This window comes from Castor canadensis, chromosome 13 (assembly GCF_047511655.1).
Source record: "Castor canadensis chromosome 13, mCasCan1.hap1v2, whole genome shotgun sequence".
Lineage (NCBI taxonomy): Eukaryota > Metazoa > Chordata > Mammalia > Rodentia > Castoridae > Castor > Castor canadensis.
Genome location: NC_133398.1, coordinates 55,170,546 through 55,192,729, shown reverse-complemented (window position 1 = coordinate 55,192,729; position 22,184 = coordinate 55,170,546). Strand labels below are relative to the sequence as shown.

Below are 22,184 nucleotides of genomic sequence, written 5' to 3'. Positions count from 1 at the left end.
TACTGCTATGATGTAAAGAATACTGGACCAGTGTCTACATCTGTGCTATCTAGCCACGTGTGGATAAAGAATATTTGAAATGTGGGTAGTCCAAATTGAAATGTGCTATAAGTGTAATTGAAATGTGCTATAAGTGTAAAATACACACAGGACTTTAAAATACTCAATATGAAAAGAAGAATGTAAAATATTTCAATAAACACTCATATTGATTATGTCATTTATCTTTTTATTGACATGAAATGTTCATTTTTATCATTAAATGTATTTAAATAAGTTAAATAGATTAGAATGAATGTCATCTGTTTTTCTTTATTTTATTATGTGTCTCGCATTATTATTTCTCTTGGACAGTGCTAGTCTAGACACTGAGATTCTCATCCATTTCAATTTCTTGTTGGTTGTATAATTGTAGTCTTCTTTCATAGCCTTTTGGACATTATCATTATCAAGGCGATAGAAATCAAGAACACAGACTGCAAATTTTACAGCTCCAAAAATTGTGAAATTTTTACCTAGTTATTGTTTAGACTTTCTAAAACCCAAGGTCCATTTTCATTTGGGCCTTCTCTTCAGAAGCAGTGAAACAAACAACAGGAAGATAGGTTTTATTTTCCAGTGAATTAATCTAAGAATCTATTGCTCCCTCTGATGACTCTTTATAACTAAAAATTTCAGAGGGGTTTGGACAATGTTTTTAACCTAGACAGACTTAGCAATCACAGGAGTCCCATCAGTGATGACTAACTCAAGATAATACATAAAGAAAATCTATGCCCTGAATAGAAGTGGGTTAACAAGGTAGTACGTTTTGGGGTTTTTGTTTGTTTGTTTGTTTGTTTTTGTGAATTCAAGCTCACTGTCACAGATGTACTTGATTACAGTACACTATACTTGGTAAGGTTACCAAGGCAAATACAATCTACCAAACCTCACAAAAGTCTTGGTGGCTCCATCACTAATCAAAGGTAGTATATCTTAAGTTATAAGACACAATGTGGCTATTCCCTCTTGAAGACACAAGTTTTGACACCAATTGCTACACAGGTTGCACCAGTTATTCCTAACTTTGTGATAATTCGTAAAATACCTCTTCATATAGTTCTTGAGTGGCCAGCCCCAAAAAGAGGTATTTTTAGGGACCTGTTGCTTCTACCACTCACACTAACTGGAAGGGTTATGAGATTATAAAAGGGCTAAAGATGAAGTACCTCAGGAACAACAATTTCAGATGATAATTTGGATGCTTAATTATACATTATTATTTCTTTACTGTTAAGGAACCAAGAGCAACTTCAATCTCTAGGTTTTCTGATAGGAATGAAGATTTTGTTTCATAGATTATATTGAAGATTTGAGTAAGTTTGCAGCCTGATTCAGAGAAAGGAAATGGAAAACAGGAGGAGGAGAATAAACACAGCACAGAAATCCAGTATCTGTTTAATATATGTAGTCTTACCAGAATGATGGTGAAACTAAACCACACATCCTGGCTCAGTGAAAGCCTTATTGCAGTGTGTTATTGTGTATGTAAAACACACACACACACCTTATTTATGTATATATATTGCAGAAAAGGAGGTAAAAAGAGTAGTCAGATCAGGCACAAGAAATTGAAAGTGCAGCATAAAAGTCCCAGGAATTAGCAACTGGGAGAGAGAGGGCAAATGATACCAACCTGGTCTATTTCCTGGAATGTTGAGTTTATAATGTACAGTTAGTAAAAAATAGCAATCAATGAATTCTGTGATAGTCTATGTATTCAAAGGGAGAAACACCTGAAAAAAATTAAAGATAAAACTCAAGATAACTAACAGACAGAAGCAAATAAAGGATAGAACAATGTTGTCAATGCTAAGAAGTCTGCATAGAAAGACATGAGAATGGCTTATGCAATCTCACTTTGGAGACTATTTCAACAGACGATTTTAAAATTTCAACTTTACAGTCTGAACTTACAGCTGATTTTAAGACTCTCACCTACATACAAGTAAAACATTAGTTTAAAATATTTGCTTTTATAAATATTTCTAATGTCTAACAGTTAACTACTAGCTGAATTAATTCACAGTGCTTATTTCTTGATTAGTATCAGATAATGTAGATCAGAATGTGAAAGTGTCTTGTTAAAAAAAAACAAAAACCTCTGAGAAAACCCAGTGAGGCCACTTTGAGGTCTATCAATAGTAAACATGATGAAAGGATTCAGTAAAAAGCAAAGCAGAAAACAAGAGGAGGTGCTGTCTTAGATAAAAGATTATTGGGTATATTTGTTGCTTAATTTTTCTTCAAACAAAAAATATGATTTTCTTAAATGTTAAAAATGGAAATCATATAACTCTCAAAAGACCACTTCATTCAATATTAAGTTTTAACCTGGTCAAGTTTTTTTTATTATTTGTTTTGTTTTGTTTGTTTGTTTTGCTATACAGGGGTTTGAACTCAGGGTCTTGAGCTTGCTAGGCAGACACTCTGTCACTTGAGCCATGTCCCCAACAACAATTTCTTAGAATACACCAAATTTCTTTTTTTTTTTTAATATTTTAAAGTGCTACTTTGAAATTTTCTTAAAACTACCATTTAAAAAAAAAATCTTGTTTCTTTATATGGAGCTTCCAGAAACCACTAAAATATTCTTGCCCTTTGAATGCTTGGGAATGGTCTCTTCATGTGTTATTAATAAAAAGTATTTATATTAATGGCCATACAATGAATATTCAGCTGCATGAGGACTCATACCACAGGGCTATGAAAAGAAAAGTCCACCTCACTTGTACTTGCCTAACCACCTCATCATGACGAATGTTTTTAATCTAAACAAAGTTATAGAAATGTTCACTATGGCACAAGAACTAGCCAGATGCACAAAGAAATATCTGTAATTTTAAAGGTAGGGAACAGAAAAAAGTGCCCACACAACATAAAAAGTTAATTTTACATCAGTCTCATTAATATTATACTCACATTGTCACAGCCAAATAAACCTTGTGCCTTACAAACAGACCAGGTCACTTGAGCAGCCTGCTGCATTCTGCTAAAAAAGCAAAACTGGTCATGCATGGCAAGTGTTGACACTCTTCTAGATTCCTTTTATTGTCTCTGGTCAACTTTTAAATCTTCCTCTTCCATGTACTGAATAGAATACTTGCAGAAAGTTACATCAGTGGTATTAAAAACACACAGAAACTTTATGAAATGCTTCCAAAGGGAAGTCATATTTTTTTTAGTCAAGGTTATTTTCCTAGTTTATCTGGGCATTTAAATTGTTTTTATTTTAAAATCCAACAAATATTTCTTTAAAGAATGGTTCATGTGGCTGAAATTAGAATGCACACAAGATAGTTTTTCAAGGCCAGCAAGCACTTCCTAACCAAATCCCCCACTTCCTTTGCTAGCTAAACATAACTACTTCAAATGTGTACATCCTTTAAAAAGTTAGAAGGGAGCACCTCACATGTAATAGCAGGCAGCTGGGAAGCCAATTGGTGCAGTCAGAGAGCACATTTTAGAAAGCGGCTCTTTAACATTCAATAACTAAGTGGTAATTGGGCACAGAAACATAAACTGTCAAACTGAATCAAAACCCCTTTGCTTTTCAGAGAATTATTTGTAAGATTATACTAGAATTAAATTTGAACATGCATCTACCCTATGCATTCAGTCAAATTATAAAACAAAAAAAAATTGCTGTGCTTTCTTTGGATAAAATTAATGTCAGCTTTGTGTCCTTAAACCAGACCCAATCGGGAAATGAAATATGTTTAGTCCTGAAATAGTTGTGGTAATTCAATCCCTGCACTCTCCTTATATTCTTGATGACAAAGAAAAACTCCCAACTGGCAGGGCCACCTGCACTGATTACTCCTCCATCCACACCCACAGAATATGAAAATGAGCCAATGATCATTAACCTTAATTTCTTCTAACATAAACCTCAGCTCTTTTTCAGTCTTGCTACTCAGGGAACTCCCCTGAGAAAAGAAAAGAGAAAGGGGGGAAATAAGGAAATAGGGAGTGAAAGCTCAGAACGAAAAGAGGGGCACACAAATGAAAAATGGAATCCACTGGCTTTTTAAAAACTGCACAGCTGGCTTATTAAACTGCATACAGCAAAGATGTTGCAAAGATAAAGAGAGTCTCAGGCATCACTAACTCTCCAGATAGTGGGATACTTTCCCGTCTAGGCTTCTCCCCTAAGCAAACAATGAGAAAGGATGCTCCCCTCCACCCTCACTACACTCCGTACATCCCACTCCTCCACCCAGATATCACTGTATGAAGACAGCTTGCAAAAAAAAGATGGCTCTGGACAGCAGGAATGCAGGTGCAGCTGTAAGATCTCCATCATGAGGACCAAAGGGCCTCAGCAGCCAAGAGAGAGTCCAAGGTGAGCTCTTCAGATACAGTGGAGAATGCACAGCACCTTCTGGTCATTCACATTCGAGTCCAGCTGACTAGAATCAGTTTTGCTTCAAACAAGTCGGGGGAGACACCATTACAGTTACATCATCTTCTAATGGATAAGGAGCATGAGTTAGGGAGCAAGAAACCTTCCTAAATACCCGCCTCTTCAGCACAGATGTGTATACTGAAAATTATCTTGTGTTTGCCTACAAACCTTGGTATATCTTAGGCAGATTGCTCAAAGAGGGTGTGAGACCATGACAAAAAAAGAAGAGTTCAGGATGTCAATACATACAACTACACATGAACCCTGGTAAAGCATTCCTGAGGCTGGAGGGTAAACCAGCTATAAAAACCATTATATTGCTACATGGAAACAAAAAGCTTTCAAAATGTGCTTTTTCTAAGAAAAATACTGAATACGAAGAACTTCAAGAACCTAACAAAAGTCTAATTGTATCACCCACAAGTACATTCTAGGCTGTTTGTTGCCTGCGCCACACAGGTAGACAGAGAGAAACTTTGACCACAGAGTTATTCTATCATTATTTGAGACCTCAAAATCAAACAGCAGCCATGAGGAAAGAAAGGCAGAAAAGCCAGAAAAACAAACCAACAAAAACAAAATGCTGGCTCCATTTGTTACTGGATTCCTTAGCCCAATTTATACTACAACCTGGCTCTTGGGTGCTGAGTGTTTGTTCTCTGCTGTCTGGCACAGCTCACCAACTCTAAAAGGCAAACACTTGCACAGACACCTTCCTTTGGTTTCTTTTCTCCTTCCCCCTCCCTCCCTAATCAGGCTCTCAGAGGTCAATGGTCCCTTCTACAAGTGAGGACAGAATGCTGAAGTATTCGGTGCTATGAGTCTTCTTAATAGAGACTCTAGTGGCTGCTTGTGACCCAGCAGTGAGCTAAGAGCAGGGCTTTTAACAAAGCAGCACTTTTGCACGCTCACAGCCCCATTAATTTAATACCTGCCGCTGTTTACCAACAGCACAGGCATGTCTCCATGTCGATAACTTCCCAGTGACAGTGAGGCGACTGAATCTGGGCACGGAACAGATGCACCTTTTTACGCTCTGTTAAACCGTGTCACAGACTACAGCCCCTGAGCGCATTCCTTTATTTATGCTGCAGCCAGTTGAGCTAATTGTCAGAGACAGACCTGGTTCTAATTCTGCAGACTGCAGCAACTGCAGGAGCTTATGTGGTAAGACATGAATGGTGCAGAACTCCAAAAGGAAACAGTTGAAAAACAAGAGTCAGAGGTCAGAGGCATAATCTACCAATATTTTACCTAGAAAGACTCCAAAAATGCCACCTATCAAGTAGGTTATGAGAGTGGGGACAAAGGTGCAGCACTCACAGTGCCTGAATGAAGCAGGGGAAAGCAAATATTAAAGCAAATACCTATGTTAACAGAGCCTCAGTGGCATCGATTCTCCAAAGAATGTGGTTGAGGCCTGTGCAGGTGTGAAATATTCACAGGCCAACGTTCAATGCAGTTTACACCAGCAGTTCTGTACAATTCTACGGTTAACCATTTCACATACCCTGATGCAAGCCCATCAATAGCCCCAAAATCACTTGCAAAGCTTGTCTCTCACACATCCAGCCACACAACTTGAGTCTGCTTGATCATGTGTAGACAAAGAAACTCCCATTTATTGTTCTCTGCATACCCTGTGGCATTAGAAGTGGTTCTTATTAGCTGTAATACCACACTCATATTTTATCAGTAGCGAGAGTTCACTCCAGTTAAAAGTTCTTCACCCGTCATGGGCATTTTTCAGCAAATTAATGTCTTTTACTTGCATGACTTCTCTTCATATTATAATTTGGGGTTTAAACGGATCATAATACTTTACAGAAAGGAAAAAGACAAAAAGAGCTCAGTGTTGATAATTTTTACTACTTATGACTAAATGACCTCAACTGAAGAATAAAAAATTAAGTCATTTGTCTTATGAGGTACAGAGGACATTTTATGGTGTACAATTTAGCTAATAATGGGTTGGGGCCAATCCTTAACAAGTCACATGCCCCCATTGTCCCTTCACCCCCTGCTTATGTTTTTACCACATCCTAACAAAAACATGACCAGAACTGGTGAAAAACATACGGTTCCAACTAATGAATCACATACTTTTCCGCAAGTACAGTAAGTACTACCAGCTGTGTGACAGTCTTGCTCTGGCAGTGGAACCAGCACCAAACAAGCCAGCCCATTTGAAAGCAGCTGTATTGAAAAACCACAAGCAATATAAGTGTGTCTGCCTTTTCAGGGCGGCTTTGTCTCTGTTCTATGTCTCTGCTCTGTCCTCAGAATGTGCCAGCCATCTTGTTTAGAGAAAGTTTCAAAAATTACAGAGATAGGGAGAAAGTCCCACAAATTTAAAAACCTGAAGTTTTAAGAAAACATTGTCCTTTGTCAAGTAGACTCCTACAGCATTCTACATCTCTCCCACAACCATCCTTCATGTGCATCTTTTGGGGCCTGTCTTGGGCAAAAGGTGCTACATACACATGGATCTAAATAAATGAGGTGAGGGGTGGGAAAAGGAACACCACCAGACTCAGCTACTTATAGACAGGCCAAGGCGTGCAAACCACCTCCCCCCCCACACACACACGGAACAATTCGTAGATTATCAACTTGTGCCATGAACTACTACAAAAAAATTTCTGTGATTTAAACTTGCCATTTGTACAATAAGCTTCATTTGTAACCACAGAGCATTCTGAAAAGGTTCCCTGGCAAGCCCCAGATATTTTTACACAAATGCACTTTTGCTTTCTGTGCAAGAACATTCAAGTGAGTAAACACTGATGTTAAAGGGAAAGAAAAGCCCAGCAACATTAATCTGGATATTAAGTGGAAATGGCAGAGTTTTTTTTTTTAACATCTGTAGTATGTGAAGGCAATAACTAATGAAGTTCTATCAACATCATTAAGTGATCAGTAGCTTTTATGTAGCCTAAGTACCCCTGTAGGCTTGCTCTGAGAAAAACAAATACCTAGGGGATACTGTTCTTCACTCTTCCAAAGTCTCAACCAGAAAAAATTAATAATGGTGAAATTAGTTGTTTCCAAGTGTTTTAAATACAGGGAAGTCAAATGTAAGAACAGGAAAGGTTTTGCCTTTGATGTTTACCTTTATCACTTAATTCGCAAACACAAATGTAGAAAAGATGCTTCATTCAGCAGTAATCTAATCCAAAAGTCATAATAACACCACATCTTTTCTTTCTGTTTATACCACAGTTCTAAGAATAATTTTTGTTTTGAATGAAGCTATCATCAGCACAACACTCCAAGAATGGTCAGAAGATTCACTACACTAATTAGAGAGACCTGGGCCCCTGAGGTTTAAATTCCTCCTGAGTGAATTTTGGTGTTTGTGTCTGTGGGAGTTCAGGGCTGGGCTGGCCAAAGCCTAGTGTTTATCACATCCATCCAAATGGTTAGATCCAGTCACAAAGAAAGGCAGATTAAGAACATCAACAGCAATGGAGGAAGGGCAAATGATGAACACTTACTCAAGCTTGAAGAAACAGGCTTCAAATACTCATCTAAGACATAGATTAAACAACAGCACCATGATAAGGAAATAGATATGTGATTTTAAAACAACATAGATTGGTTCATAGACTTGATAAAAGCTATCGAAAACACTAATATAGTTAAACTAAAATTATGATAAATTATTAAGAAATCATTAAAAAGTCAGAGATATTTCCTAACAGGGGAAACATGGTCAAAATATATGGATAAGCAAATAATCCAATATATGAATTAGCAAGTTGCTTCCACTCTGCCAAGCAATATATACATTATTATTCCCGTTTTTTATTTTTAAAATGAACAAAGGAAAAAGAAAAAAAACAAACCAGAAGTACCCTAAAATTATTAACACCTGTGTGACAGAGCTACTATTGGCTATGATTTTACTGTTGTTAAACTCCATTTTCTAAACTTTATTTTACATCTATAAATTACATGAATGGAAAATATGTACTTTTTTATTCTTTCCTTATAATATGATAAATGTGATTATTAAGAAATCAAATTTCTGGTCCTTACTAGCAGCTATGCTTAAAATCTCATGTTTTGTAAAAAATGTGAAGCTTTCCTCAAAATCAAAAATTGTTTTACTTTGAACTTTTCTTTGAAAACTATAGGGTTTATGTATGTGTTCTCTTTGTAAAATCTGAATACAAGTACTAAATTTATTTACCCTCCTCCCTGCCCCCCAGTTTCCTAAGACTATACTTCCATAATTTAAGCTACAAAATAGTCTTTGTTAATTCAAAGTTTACATAATTAATGAACCATAGATCTAAATCTTCACCTTAGTAATAAAAATAATACCTTTAAATAGCACTTCTAATTGCCAAAGCACTCCCATAAAATAAAAACCCATATCCACAACTTAATCACCATCCCTTCACCCCAAAACACAGCAGCTGCCCTGCAGAACACATCCAGGGACCTTGGATATAATAGGATGAATGCAACAGAGCAAATTTGTTTAAGTATGCATATCCAGGTTGAAACATGGCAGAAGTAACTAGATTAATAATTGTATTCTCGTAATAAGGGACTTAGAATCACATCCAGTAATTGAGAGGATTTACTGTGAAAGAAGAATCCAAAAGTTTTCATTGGACCACTTTTGAGAAAGTGTTAACACTCATCTGGCAAATACTTATTAACTGATTACCAAGGGTTGAACAAATATAAAGCTAGGCTATTGTGAGCCTCTTGACATAAAAAACCATTTATGTCACCATGAAAAGTAATTACCTGCAGGAGAAAAGAGAAATCATGCTAACCTACTGTGTAGATGGATAGTAGCAGAAATGCACGAAGAGAATTCCAGGTAAATAAGGATAGTGACTCACCTGGGGCTTTGAAAAAAACTGAAGCTTAAAAACATGTTTAGTAGTCAACCAAGCAAAATTAGGATCAGGGACAAGAGGAAACAACAGGGAGAAAGCTCCGTGATGAGACACAGCACAGAAGCAGTGGGGAGCCACAAGGTGATCAGTACGCTGTCCAGTCACAGAGGTCTTGTCTTCTTTGTCCCTTTAAAGACCCTCAAGTCCCCTTGCATCTAATTAAACAGTAATAACTGCTCAAGCTCCACAGCCTCACTTTCTACCTGAGTTAAGACCGCCCCCTTCTCATCTTCATCTCCTAGGTGATGGGCAAATGCTAATTCCTCGTTTCTTTTACCTTCACTTTTACTTCAAAAAGTATATGCTAAACACATTCTATGTGCTGTTTTAGAAACGAAGAACTCAAGAAAAAACAGTCTTGCTCCCCTGACCCCTGCAGAAGCTTGTTTGTGTGGATTCCTCATATTAAATAATAATTTCTTTCTGGTATATCCTTTGTATGCTTTTTACAGAGCCTGGAAACCAAAACTAGATTTAAAAAAAAAAAAAAAAAACAGAAAAGAAGAAGAAAAATCTGCGTATGTAAAGACACAATGTTTCCAAATCATTTTATTGGGTCAAATTGTGTTAAATTGATAAAAATCATCATTTAAAGAAAATATTTTATCAAAGCACTGTTAATTATTACAATATTGGGCCAAACAAAACTTAGATAAATTATTATCTTGATGAGGTAATACCTATGACTATTTCATATAAGCCACAACAGTGTACATTTAAGTCTAGCCCATACCTTTGCACACCCACTACATTGGAGACCTACTGCCCTATCCTAGAGATACCATCCCAAGGCCTAATTTAATGGATACATGATAAGAGTACATACACAATAGCACAATGCAAGTTTTGACAACAAATTTTAGCCCCAACATTTATGCAAAATCTATACCCTCATAAAAACCACTTTCTCAATAAGTCCTAATGCAATACTCTTGGGGAAAACACTGTAATTGAATTTTATAGGAGGGTAGGTTTCTTAATACCAGCTGGTAATATTAGGGCCCTGAAGCATGAGAACTGATCATATTAAAATCCAGATACCAGCTATTAGACCTAAAATTGTTGCTTCATTCATGAAGAGGAGCCTATCTAAAACAGGCTCTATTTAATACAATGTGGTTTTAATTGGAGTCTGTTTTAGATGAGCCACCTGTATTTCATCTTTTAAAAATTATCCATAATTTTCTGCGCAATTTGCCTCTGCAACATAACGAATAGCAGTTAGTTATAGATTATTGCCATTGTTTAGACATCTAAGAAGAGAAGGCAAAAATCTCTTCTGAAACATGATGGCCCTGTACCAAAGAACAAAATTGGGAGCCTAAGGTTCTGGTTCTGTCCAAGTTCATGGATAAACAAGACCAAATGTATGCAAGTATTATTGAGATTTAGCTAGAAAGACAACAGATTAACACTCTATTATTTTTGCTCAAGCTAAACTTCATTATGGCTACTCTGAACCTAATGCCTTGTGAACTAAAATCTCACTTTCTTTTCTACTCAAGAATATTTAAAAAATTCTAACTGTGGGGATTCCGTTGCCAGTAATTATATGAAATAACTTATTTTTCCCAGCTGTACTGTGGACTTATTACTGTACCATATATTCAGTTTCCTATCAATTAAAACCATTCGAAAGTTTTATATGTCACTATGTTGTCAGATATTTTCCATATTCATTTTCATCTACATAATTTCTATAGAATTCTAAAATGCAGTGTATCATAACACCATAACAATGTTTCCTATATAGATCCAAGTAGACAGTAGTTTATAATCCCAAATTATATAGAATTTAGAGAAGTAAACCCCAAATTCTAATCCAAAGTATATTTATTTGTGTGATGGCTGTAAAAAGATCCATCTGACAAAGTAAACACTTAATGGTAAATGAACATTCAAAGAACATTCTTCATTTAATCTGTTCTAAATTATCAAACATATATCCCAAGATCAAGAATTGCAGGTAGAATTTCATTAGGTGTCAAATATATTAAAATTATTTTTGATCAGATGATAAAATGATGCCATAGGTTATTTAGCAAGGGATAAAGTGTCACAATCTACTTGAAAGTGCTTGCTTAACAGCTAACACAATGATTTCTAACTAGTGTTCGTTCCCTAACCAGATTTTGTGTTCAGTAAGACTTTACTCATTTTGTGTTCTGTTAGGACTATTTACATGAATAATAGTCTTCAATTCCAGCTTACCCACTGTGCAAACTGTGGACTTTAGTGCACTGTAGAAATAGCAGTTTTTTTCTTTTGCAAATGTCATCTCATTTTTTTCTGCAGTATAGTTATTCCTTTCCTATGCAGTCCTGACCTTGCTTTAGCTTTCCTTCTATTTAAAACATTTTTATCTTAGGGTATCACCATCAGCTTATATTATTTTCCCAATTTCCTCAAATACATTTGTCATCATTAGTCATATAAAATCTGGATACCTGTCCAGTGATAAATAGGCAAACTAAATATAATTATCGTAAGAAGAGTAGTAAACCCCAAATTCTAACCTCAAAGAATTGTTGCCACATAGTCACCAAAATTATCCCATAATTAGATCTTCAAATGTCTCATTCTTAAACACAAAGAGTCTAGACCCAAGCAGAAGCATGCACTGTAGAGGGGAAGGAGCACATGCTAAAAAGGTCTTTTAATTCAACCCAGTAACACTAGCAATTTCCTTCCATATTCCATTATGGAAGTTATAGCTTGTTTAGTACCACTTGATAGAATCTATTACTAACGTGGTTTGTATAAATTTCATATAGCACACCCCATGTGGAAACCATATTTTTCACAGCAACTAATGCTTAATAACAAACACTAACTTGGAGTAGCTGGAGCTGTTTCTCCATGCTCTTCTTGTGCTGAGCTATTTCAGCAATTTTCTGTTCAGATATTTCGTTTATGAAGCCAAGGCTTTGGAAGTTTCTCATTGCTGTTAAAAAGGGATTAATTTTATTTCATGTTGTATTACTTACAAGATAATTGGGCTCTTTGAAAGGCACCACTATAAATTACCTTGATCCAGAAATTATTCTGGACATTAGTAGAGAACAATGCTTCTGCATAAACACACTTTTTTGTGGAAGTTTCTAATTAATTTTGTTTATTTGCTTTATAATTTTATGTCTTTTTTCTGTGGTCTCTAATATGTAAAATTTATTAGTCAATGTACCACAAGCTCTAAATACTTTCATTTCATATTTTATAATACCTCTTGAGTATTTTGATAACATCAAGCATTTTTCTGTTTTTATAAGCATGATCTTTCTGTCAAACTCTTACAAAGATATACTGTTTTACTAGAAAGAATCAAAAAAATGATAAAAACTGAAACTGAATTAATAGTACAGTTTTGCATGTATGCCTAAGACTTTATTTGAAGTCATATATTTTAAGTTTGGAAGGACAATTCTATGACACAGATTTCTCTGTCAAGACTTGGAGACCTAAACAAGCTAAATATATTTCTAGATACACTCTTACAATAAACTCGGCAGGTAAATCACAAGACCTTTTTAAAGTTTAAGAACCTAAATGCCACAATCAGTTTTGAAAATGAATTTCTTCAGTATAAGGAAAAAGTAAATTCCCTTATTTAAAAGATGATTAACAACTTCATACAGATGTTCACATGACAAGAGAGGTTGAGGAGTAAGAATTAAAAGGACTAAACGGACAGCAGAAGAGACGATACACTATTAGCATTGGGTTTAATTTGTTTATCAATGTTCAGAGACTGGGAACAATTCAAACTTCAGATGCAGTGTTACTTGAAAATTATACAAAGTAAATGGCAAAATAATCTTAGGAATGTGGTCCAGAATTTTAGGATGTGGAGACTGTTACGAGTAAAATAGCACACCCAAGAACAAACTTTAAAATTTAAATTATGGGTGTTGGTCACAAAATCATAATGCTGCAGAAATGTGTACGAAAGAAAAGCTACTGACATAAAATGTATTTTCTTGTCTGGGAAGGTACAAAATTTAGATGAAGACTTCTATTTAATGTCTACAGAGAAGTATGGCTGAAAGAGGAATGCAGTACCAGATTCCATATTCAAAGAACAATAAGAAAACAATGAAAGAAAATGATGAATTTCTGGGTTACTTTTACATTTTCTTTCCTTTTTATTTACTTATTTTTTGGCAAATCTAGTAAAAATCTGTATCTCAGTTACAAACAAGGGGGATGTTACTTGAGGCTACAGTCTTTAATTAATAAAGGAGAAAACTATTGATGCAGAATATAGATACAATTCTAAATAATTTGCCCTACAATCATTCCTTGATTTAAAAAATTTTTTTAAAGAAGTCCAAGTACTGCTTTCCTAGTTAATGAGAAAAACAGATTTAAGGACCCTGAAGAGTAAATCTTGTTGTGGTTCAAAGACAACTACTCTTGAGTTTTTCCCCTTTCTTCTTGCCATCTTTTCTTACCACACTCTTATGACTTTCATCAGCCAGGTGAAAGGCTACAAAATTAATTCTGTGTTCAAAATTACCCAATACCAACCTGTGCCGGCACTCTCACAGAACATCATTCAAAGAATAAGCTTCTTAAAGTGCCTAACTGACAAGCAAATTTTTGAAGGAAAATATCACTTCAGTGTCCATGTATTCAGAACTAAAGTGCAACTGGAAGTGTGAGAGAGAGGCAGTGAGAGATTCAGAAAGCATTCTTACAGTGTAAACACAGCAGTTCGGGTGGTGATGTTCACCCGACATCAAAGCCATCTATCCAAGCATGCAAGGGCAAGTCTCCTCTAGGGAAGACCTGCCTGTGTCAAATGGATCGCTCTTACTCCCCAAAATAACCCAGGGTGTGATTTAAATCACAACAGTATACAAGAAGCTTTGGCTTTATCAGAGTAATTCCAAGGGGTTCAAAGCCATAACTAAAGTTCTGTGGTTTCCCAAAATATTTTTAAAATAAAAACAGTAACTTTTTAAAAAGACAGTGGCCCCATAAGTTTCAAAGACACAGGTATACAACTAAGCATCTAACTCACTTGCAAAGAAAAATAGGTCTGACCTGTGTGAAGAAAGCTTCCCAGCTACTAGAAATTTTAAGATACAAATGGAACCTGATTAAAGGAAAAAGTCATCTGTTCTATCAGGTGAGAACAAGATACCTCACTCAAGGGAAAAAAATACATAGATTCAAAATATTAAGGCTATGGTGGAATAATTTACACCCGGTGAAATAAATGTCTTTAAATGTCCAGCAAGAATGTATTTCGGAAGAAACTTGCAAAATTCAGAGGTACACTTGTATGTGGCTGATAACAAAATCATTGGGACATCATAGGCAACTATAATTAGCAATAGGTGACTCTGAGCAAGATTGGATCTGCCTCCTAAATTTTAAATTATTGCTTCAAGCTAAATTTCTGGGAACTTCTTTGGTCTGGTAAGCAGTCTGGGAGTCTTGTAGGAACAAGCTTTCTCGTGATATTTCCACTGCCTCGTGGTTTCTGGCAAGGTTGAACCGTCTGCAGAAACAAGATTTTTCTAAGAGTGTCTTGTTATTTCCATTTCCTATCTCTGAAGCAACCAAGTGCACTAGGATAAAAATGTTAAAAATACACACATATGCAAATTTTTCATCATCAAGGTTGCTTCTTGTAAGTCAAGTCCAGTGAAGTACCTGGAAGAATTCAGACAGCTAATGCTATACTGTTATTGGATAAATCAACAATCTGGAAGAAGAAAGCAAATATATATATATACTTTTTTAAAAACAGGTTATTCTCATAACCATGTCAGCATTAAGAGTATTTCAGACTTAGAGATATCTTAATAAATTAAACACTCAAAATAGTCTTAAGACTACAAGGACTTTTCCAGTACATGATACTTCAAACTCAAATTCTCAGCCTGCACCCCTCACTGACCTGTCTCCAATTACAAGGAAAACCCTTGCGTAGGGATACATTGTTACACATATGCAATATTCCACCATAAAAGCACAGTCCTAGAAAAAGACACTCTTCTATAGAAAAAATAAGAATCAAATATATTTTTCATATATTAAAATATACCAGCCAGAAAATAGTAAGCTCCAAAGAAAACGGAGTAATATAATTTGTAATGGTTTATTTTCTTCTTCTAGTTTAAATAAATAAAACTGAGTTCACTTTCTAAATGCATACAAGTTGCCTCACTTAAAAACCACTGTATGGGGTATATGATTCTCAGTAGGGAATTTAACATTTAAACACAATGGTAATACATATTTTAAACATTAAAAATAACAATTAGAAAATAATGTCATCTAAGATAGCAATGCAACTTCAGGGTAGTTACTCAATTATTACTGACCAGAAAATATAAAACATTTTGAAAGTCTATAGTTTAAGGAACTCTCAGAAAAATGGTATCATATGCAAGTCTTATTTTTCTCTTAAAATTTTAAGAAATTTTTCTTTTATAATTATAAAAGTTTTGAAGTTATGAAAAATATTGATTTCCATAAGCAAGTAATAAACTACTCTTGGATGACACCGCCTATGACATTTTATCAAAACGTAGTTTAGTATAGATAACAGAAGTAATGAAAATTCACATTCCTAGCAATGCCTTTATTGGCCTGGGTTAAGTACTGAACCAAATCTGATCATTTTATTCTAACATTAAATTTTAGTGTTCTCTTACTAATTAGTAACATCTATAAAGAACTAAAGCTCATTGTCTGGCTTCTTTATTTTTGCAAACATAAGTCTAACATATTTCAACAATGATTTCAAGTTGTAAGAAATAATTACAATCTCAGTATACCACTGTTGAATGTTACTACTGTATTCTTTTGTTTTACTATCTTTATGTTAGTTAAGTAGTTCTTTAATTTCTATATCAAACCTTTTTATTTCCTTATTAATAACAAAAGCATATAAGCCTTACAATGTCAGATATTAAATGACTGGTGGGGGGAGGGTGACTCCAAAATGGATTACACTTTCCCTCACTAATTACACTTCAAGCAATTTTTTGAAAGACTGATTTTAATTTTTACAGATTACAAGCCCATCTTTTTCTATCCTGCCTCTAAATGTAAATAAAAGGTAGCATTGAAAATATCTTCATAAAGGATGGGAACCAGTGAAGAATTTGAACAACACTGTCCTTAATCTTACCAGGCTACATTTCAGGCTAAGAAAATTAATCACAAGAAGAAAACTAAATCATCAGACTACAAAAGCCAAGAGCAATGGTTGCATGTAAAGGAAGTACACTGCTTATGTTTGATTAAATATTCAAAGACACACACACACATACACACATACATATACTCACACGATAAGCTACAACCATCATTCCCAAATTTCACATCCAGACCACCTAAATACATCATATTAAATACTAATATATTGGAGTTCATCTAATTTTGACAACTTTACAATGTTTAACAAGACATATGTGGGACAAAATCCTTTCACATTAATTATTAACTACTATTTTTCAACCAAATTTTCATGAACTGGTTAAGTCTCCTTGGAAAGGAGAAAATCCTCCTGTTTTTAATCACGTTTTAACATTTCAAATTATACAAACCCATCAAGAGGTCATTCTACTAAAGCTGAACAAATTTGTAAAAGAAACTGTGAGGAGGGCTGCATGCTGTGAATTAAACATGAAACTTAGACATGTATTTTGACAACCCACATGTCCCTCAGAAAGCTAGAAATGGAGGCATCAAATACGTGAACTTTCAGTGCAACAAGACATCTGGTGAAGGGCCCAAACTACATCAGAATGGCTGGAGTCAAAGCCTGGCTCTGTCCCTTAGGCTCATATGACATCAAGGCTCTGGATTTTGGCTCGTAAGATGAAAGATACACAATCAGGTGCTCTAAGAACTCAATGTGTACGGATGGCTCCAGCTAAGATACCATCCACATGAGCATTTACACATGTATGTGGGCACAAATACAGAGTATTAGACCCTCACCACAGAAAAAGATCTAGAAATGACCCTGGAGAAATTCATGAGGATTAGTGGATAACATAATTATAGGAAAAGCAATACAAAGAACGTGGCTTTGTTTTGCAGAGTAGAAATCAATCCCTAGATATGCAGTATGAATGTTTCTTCAAAATAATAGATTGCAAATCATTCAGTAAGTCAGTGGGAAGACTGAAATAAAATCTTGAAGATCTTAAATTGTGACACAAAGAAACAAATAGAGAAATTTGTTCTCTATTTTAAGAATGTGTAAGATAGTGTTATTTAATGTAATAGCTATTTTCCTGCTTACTGTTAAAATTTAATTAAAAGTCACCAACTAATATCTACCTACTAGTTAAAGATTTGTTCTCCACAATAAGCAAACATCTAAAGCACCAAGTTACTAAGTAACATTTATCATCCGATTCCATCTACTCCTAGTTGAGATTTACCATGATGTTCTATAAGCAAAAATAAACAGTGATCCCCACTTCTAAGCTACTCATCTCATATGGTCACCAGTGTATTCCCTTCCCAACATGCACTTTCCATTTCTCTTTCTTGAACTTGAAATTACAACTAAGTTTTGGTTTTTTGGTTTGGTGCCTTAAAATGAGCACACAACAGAAGAAGAAGAACAAAATGGTTCTGTAAGTGCTTTCTGGGGCTATACTTCAATGGCTTCTGATGCCAACATCTTTGTGGCCTACTCTAGACTGTCACCCACACCTGAACTCTTTAAAAGGCAGAGTGCATATTTTAATATGTTTTCCTTACTATGTACCTTTCCTAATTTTTGGAAACTCAAAAAAACCAACACAAACCACACTACAAAACCAATGACCCATTTAACCATCCATCCCACAGTATCTGTCTCACTAAAATTTTTCTTTTACTTCAAAGACACATCTCAGAGGCAAAGGTACTACTAGTGACTCTAGTGACCTAGTACCCACTTGTTAGAAGAAAGACAAACCAGCCCACTTGTTAGTAGAAAGACTACCAAGGATATCATCATTGGTATCCCCAAACTTCTTAAGACTGAAGAAATGAAGCAAAGCAATGAGTACCACATTTTTTTCCCCTTAATTTTGGCTTTCAAAATGTAGTCTGAAGTTTCTATAGTTTAAGTAATCTACCTAAAACTTTTGTTTTGGAATGAGAATTAGCAATCAAACCCTTCCAGAAGAAGCTATCTAGATCAGGAGACACTATTCTGGAACCAAACCACCAGGATCTACTTCCAACATATCCACCAATTCTTGCTTGGACAATGAAGACAAATTACTTAATCCCTTTGTGCCTGTTTCCTCTTTTGTGAAACAGAAATATCAGTATCCTTCATTAAAGAAGCAACCCTGTTAAACTCTGACACAGTGCCTGACTAAGTTGAGCTATTTATTATCATAGTAGAAAGAGAACTTAAAAAATAAAGATCACAGACCTGTCTTTTCTAGACAGAATGGGGATTCACACATATGTGGTACTAAGAAAACCTCAGGTCCAAACCGAAGAGTCCAGGTCTGGTACTAGGTCTCAAACAACTAGCTATCTAATCACTTAGAATCCTAACTGTACCTTCTGTAAGTCTCTGCAACCTCACATGTAAATAAGAAAAGCTACTCTAGAATCTGTGTTGTTTTTAATCCTGGTTATACAGTTGAATCACATGTGAAAACTGAGAAACATCCATGCATAGCACCTTCCATCAAAGACTCGGCTTGAATTACACTGGTTATAGTGTGTAGTAGGCTCTTAGTCCCCTCCTATCTTTTAATTCTAGAATTCTTAGCTTCATCTACTATTTCTTATAGGAAAAAAAAAAGATGGAAAACTAATAGTCTACGCATTTTAACAGCAGTAATCACATCTTGTATTTCTTAATGTGGATGAAGGTAACAGTATTCTAATACTATTCTTGTCTCTTCCGGAATAAATGGCACAAACACATAGCACTTCTTCCCCCAAATTAACCTGCACCAGCATAGTTCAAGATTATTTTTTTCTATTTAAGAAATCTTCAAATAGCTTTCTTTAATACATTTTCCTCAAGAACAATGGCAACAAGTAGGCATTTTTTAAAAACTTGAGTTTTCCTGACAATAATCTTAGTTCAGAGATACCCACAAGTGGGGTAGAATAAGATGGAGATACACCTATGTGCCTGTAAAAAAAAAAAAAAGTACTCTTAAGATAACCTTACAAGAGCTTTCTAATAACCTTTAAGGAAGTCAAAGCAAAAATTCACAGATTTACAAATGGGAACTTTTATTAAAAGTCTCTGAAATATCTTTTATTTCTATTCTGCCTTTCTACAATAATATCAAAGTTCCTCACACATACCAAATCAAAAGACATTCTGGAGAGATGTTTTCATTCTCAACTTACCAAAGGAGTAAGGGGCAAAAATAGGAAGAGAATCTAGATGTCTACAATGACCTTAGGTGGCCCCTTAATCCTATTGCAACATGAACAGAGAAAGTGCAGGTTGAATTAAATGACTGCTAAAGTTCCATGTACCTTAAATATGTTTTTATTAAAAGATTATTTAAGCAAACATTATCTTTGCTTAAAAGAGATGAATATAAACTTTTGCAAGACAACAAAATTGAAGCTGAAAATTCTTCACATTCTTTTACCATTATGACTTAACAGAAAAAACTGAATAGACTATGTTCTGGATATGCTAAATGATTTACAGTCACTGGGATTATAAATAATCCCAAATTCTCTAAAATGTGTCTCTTTTTTGTTAATCCTATGCATTATGTTTGTAGAAAACCACAATTTATCCTTTAATGATAACAAACATGAAAGGAAAGGTGTAATTAGTGGCATAAGACACTTAACATACAGAGTTGACCTAATAGCACATAAAGGAAACAGAAAATGAGACAGTAAATAAATGGTACTTATCAAATAGAGTACAGAAAGCCCACAACTATCAGGCAGGTGATGCACTTCCCAATAGAGAGCACTGCATCAGCAGGAGTTTGCATAAATGCCCAAGTTTCTTTTCTCTTTCTCTTTTTTTGGTTAGTATTTACCTAGATATTTTATTTCTCTCGTTCTCTTAAAAAGTTTGAAGGAATCAAGACCTTCTTCTTATAGGAGACTTTATAAAGTAGCAACAAACTTCTCTACTTCAAAGCTTCAGGATCGTAAATCTAAGCTGTAACAAAGATGCTGAATTTATCTATTTTAATGAAGCCATTACCAACTGCTGTCATAATATTCTCTTAGGTAAACTCTAAACAGATACCAAAATTCCTCTAGTCTGCCTATCATTTCTGGATTAAATAAAAAAGAAAATAATTAAGTGTTCCTTAAAACTTAGCCTGGATAAAAGAAAAGGCACATTTGAAAGATTGGGACAAGATGCACAAGGAGACCATCCAAGATTCTTCTATTTCTGTATTGCTGTGGGAAAGTTATGACTCTTCTCTCAAATTCTTCATCTTCATCTTCTTGAGCACAACAGTTCTTACTACTTCTGTAGTAAGAAAAATAACATTGTTATTTTTCACATGATCTAAGACTCTTAAATGAAGGGAATCCAACGTACTTAATGGCTCTAACTTGGATCACATTTTTATACTCGTTATGAAATTCAAAGTTTAACAATTATATTAAAATATCCAATACCAAGCCAAGCATGGCAACATACACCATATACTCAGAAGGCTGAGGCAGGAGGATCATGAACGCAGGCCAGCCTGGGCTACACAACAAGACTCTTCCTAAAAAAAAAATTATATATATATATATATATATATATATATATATATATATATATATATACACACACACATACATTTCATGTGTATATGTATGTGTACATAGATGTATACACATACACATATACATCTATATATCTCCAATAACAAATACATCGACATTAACACATGGCTTTTCTTACATTTGGAAGATGTCCAGAAAGTATTTGTGGGACATTAGGGTAGAGTTTGGGAGTTGTATATCAGACCTGGAATCAGATCATTGCCCCATCATTTATTAGCTGTATAGACATAAGTAAGTCATTTAGGACTCAGTTTCCTCAGTTATCAAGGGGGAATAAAACTGTTTTCACAGAAAGAAGTTGGTGGAAAGATTGTGTAAGAGATAGTACACATAAAGTACAATCCATTGTCATTAACAACTAAGGAGCCTAATGAAGAGTTGCTGATAGTAACCTAATCATCACACTTCTGTCTGGGAGGCGTCTAAAAAAGTGGGGATGCAGGAATCTCTCCCATTCAACAGCTTCTGAGTCCCTCAAAACTTAGAGAAAATTACTGAAGGGAGGTATCTTATCTAAGACACTTTAGGAGATTCTCAAAGGAAAATAGTTTTCAGTTTGTTGTTGTTGTTTCTTTGTTTGCTTTTGTGGGACTGGGGTTTGAACTCACAGCTTCATGCTTGCAGAGCAGGGACTCTACCACTTGAGCCACGCCTTCAGTACATTTTGCTCTGGTTATTTTGAGACAGGGTCTCATGAAATATTTCCTCAGGCTGCCCTAGAACCTCAGTCCTTCCTATCTCAGACTCCCAAGTAGCTAGGATTACAGATGTGAGTCAGGAGCACCCAGCTACAGAATAATTTTGTATGTAAACTGTATCCAAGTTTTATTAATTAGGGGATAGGCAGGAAAAATATTCTAAAGTACTAGAGAAGACACAAAAATAGAGGTGAAAGTCAACAAAAGTTATGGAATATATTGCAACAGGGAATGGACAGAGGGTCCCCAGGATATCCAAGGTATAAGCAACATGAGGTTCCTCACATTAAGTATCACAGATAGTTCTGCTTCACTTGTTGGTTTCAGCAGTCATGCCCACCCCTGAGCAGGCATGAG

General features: G+C 35.1%; 1 protein-coding gene across 21 annotated transcripts in view; it reads right to left on the bottom strand.

The window, feature by feature from the left end:
* Bnc2 (basonuclin zinc finger protein 2) overlaps positions 1-22,184 on the bottom strand; it is a 420,512-nt gene that overhangs the window by 191,666 nt on the left and 206,662 nt on the right. The window contains exon 1 of one of the 21 annotated variants that reach the window (XM_074051777.1): positions 16,677-21,044. The exons of 19 other annotated variants lie outside the window; for them this stretch is intronic. In XM_074051777.1, the coding sequence (XP_073907878.1) occupies positions 16,677-16,697 (21 nt within the window). In that variant the 5' untranslated portion in view covers positions 16,698-21,044. Of the gene's footprint in view, positions 1-1,678; positions 9,307-16,676; positions 21,045-22,184 lie in introns of those variants that run through there. One more of the 21 variants, XM_074051782.1, reaches the window with a different exon arrangement.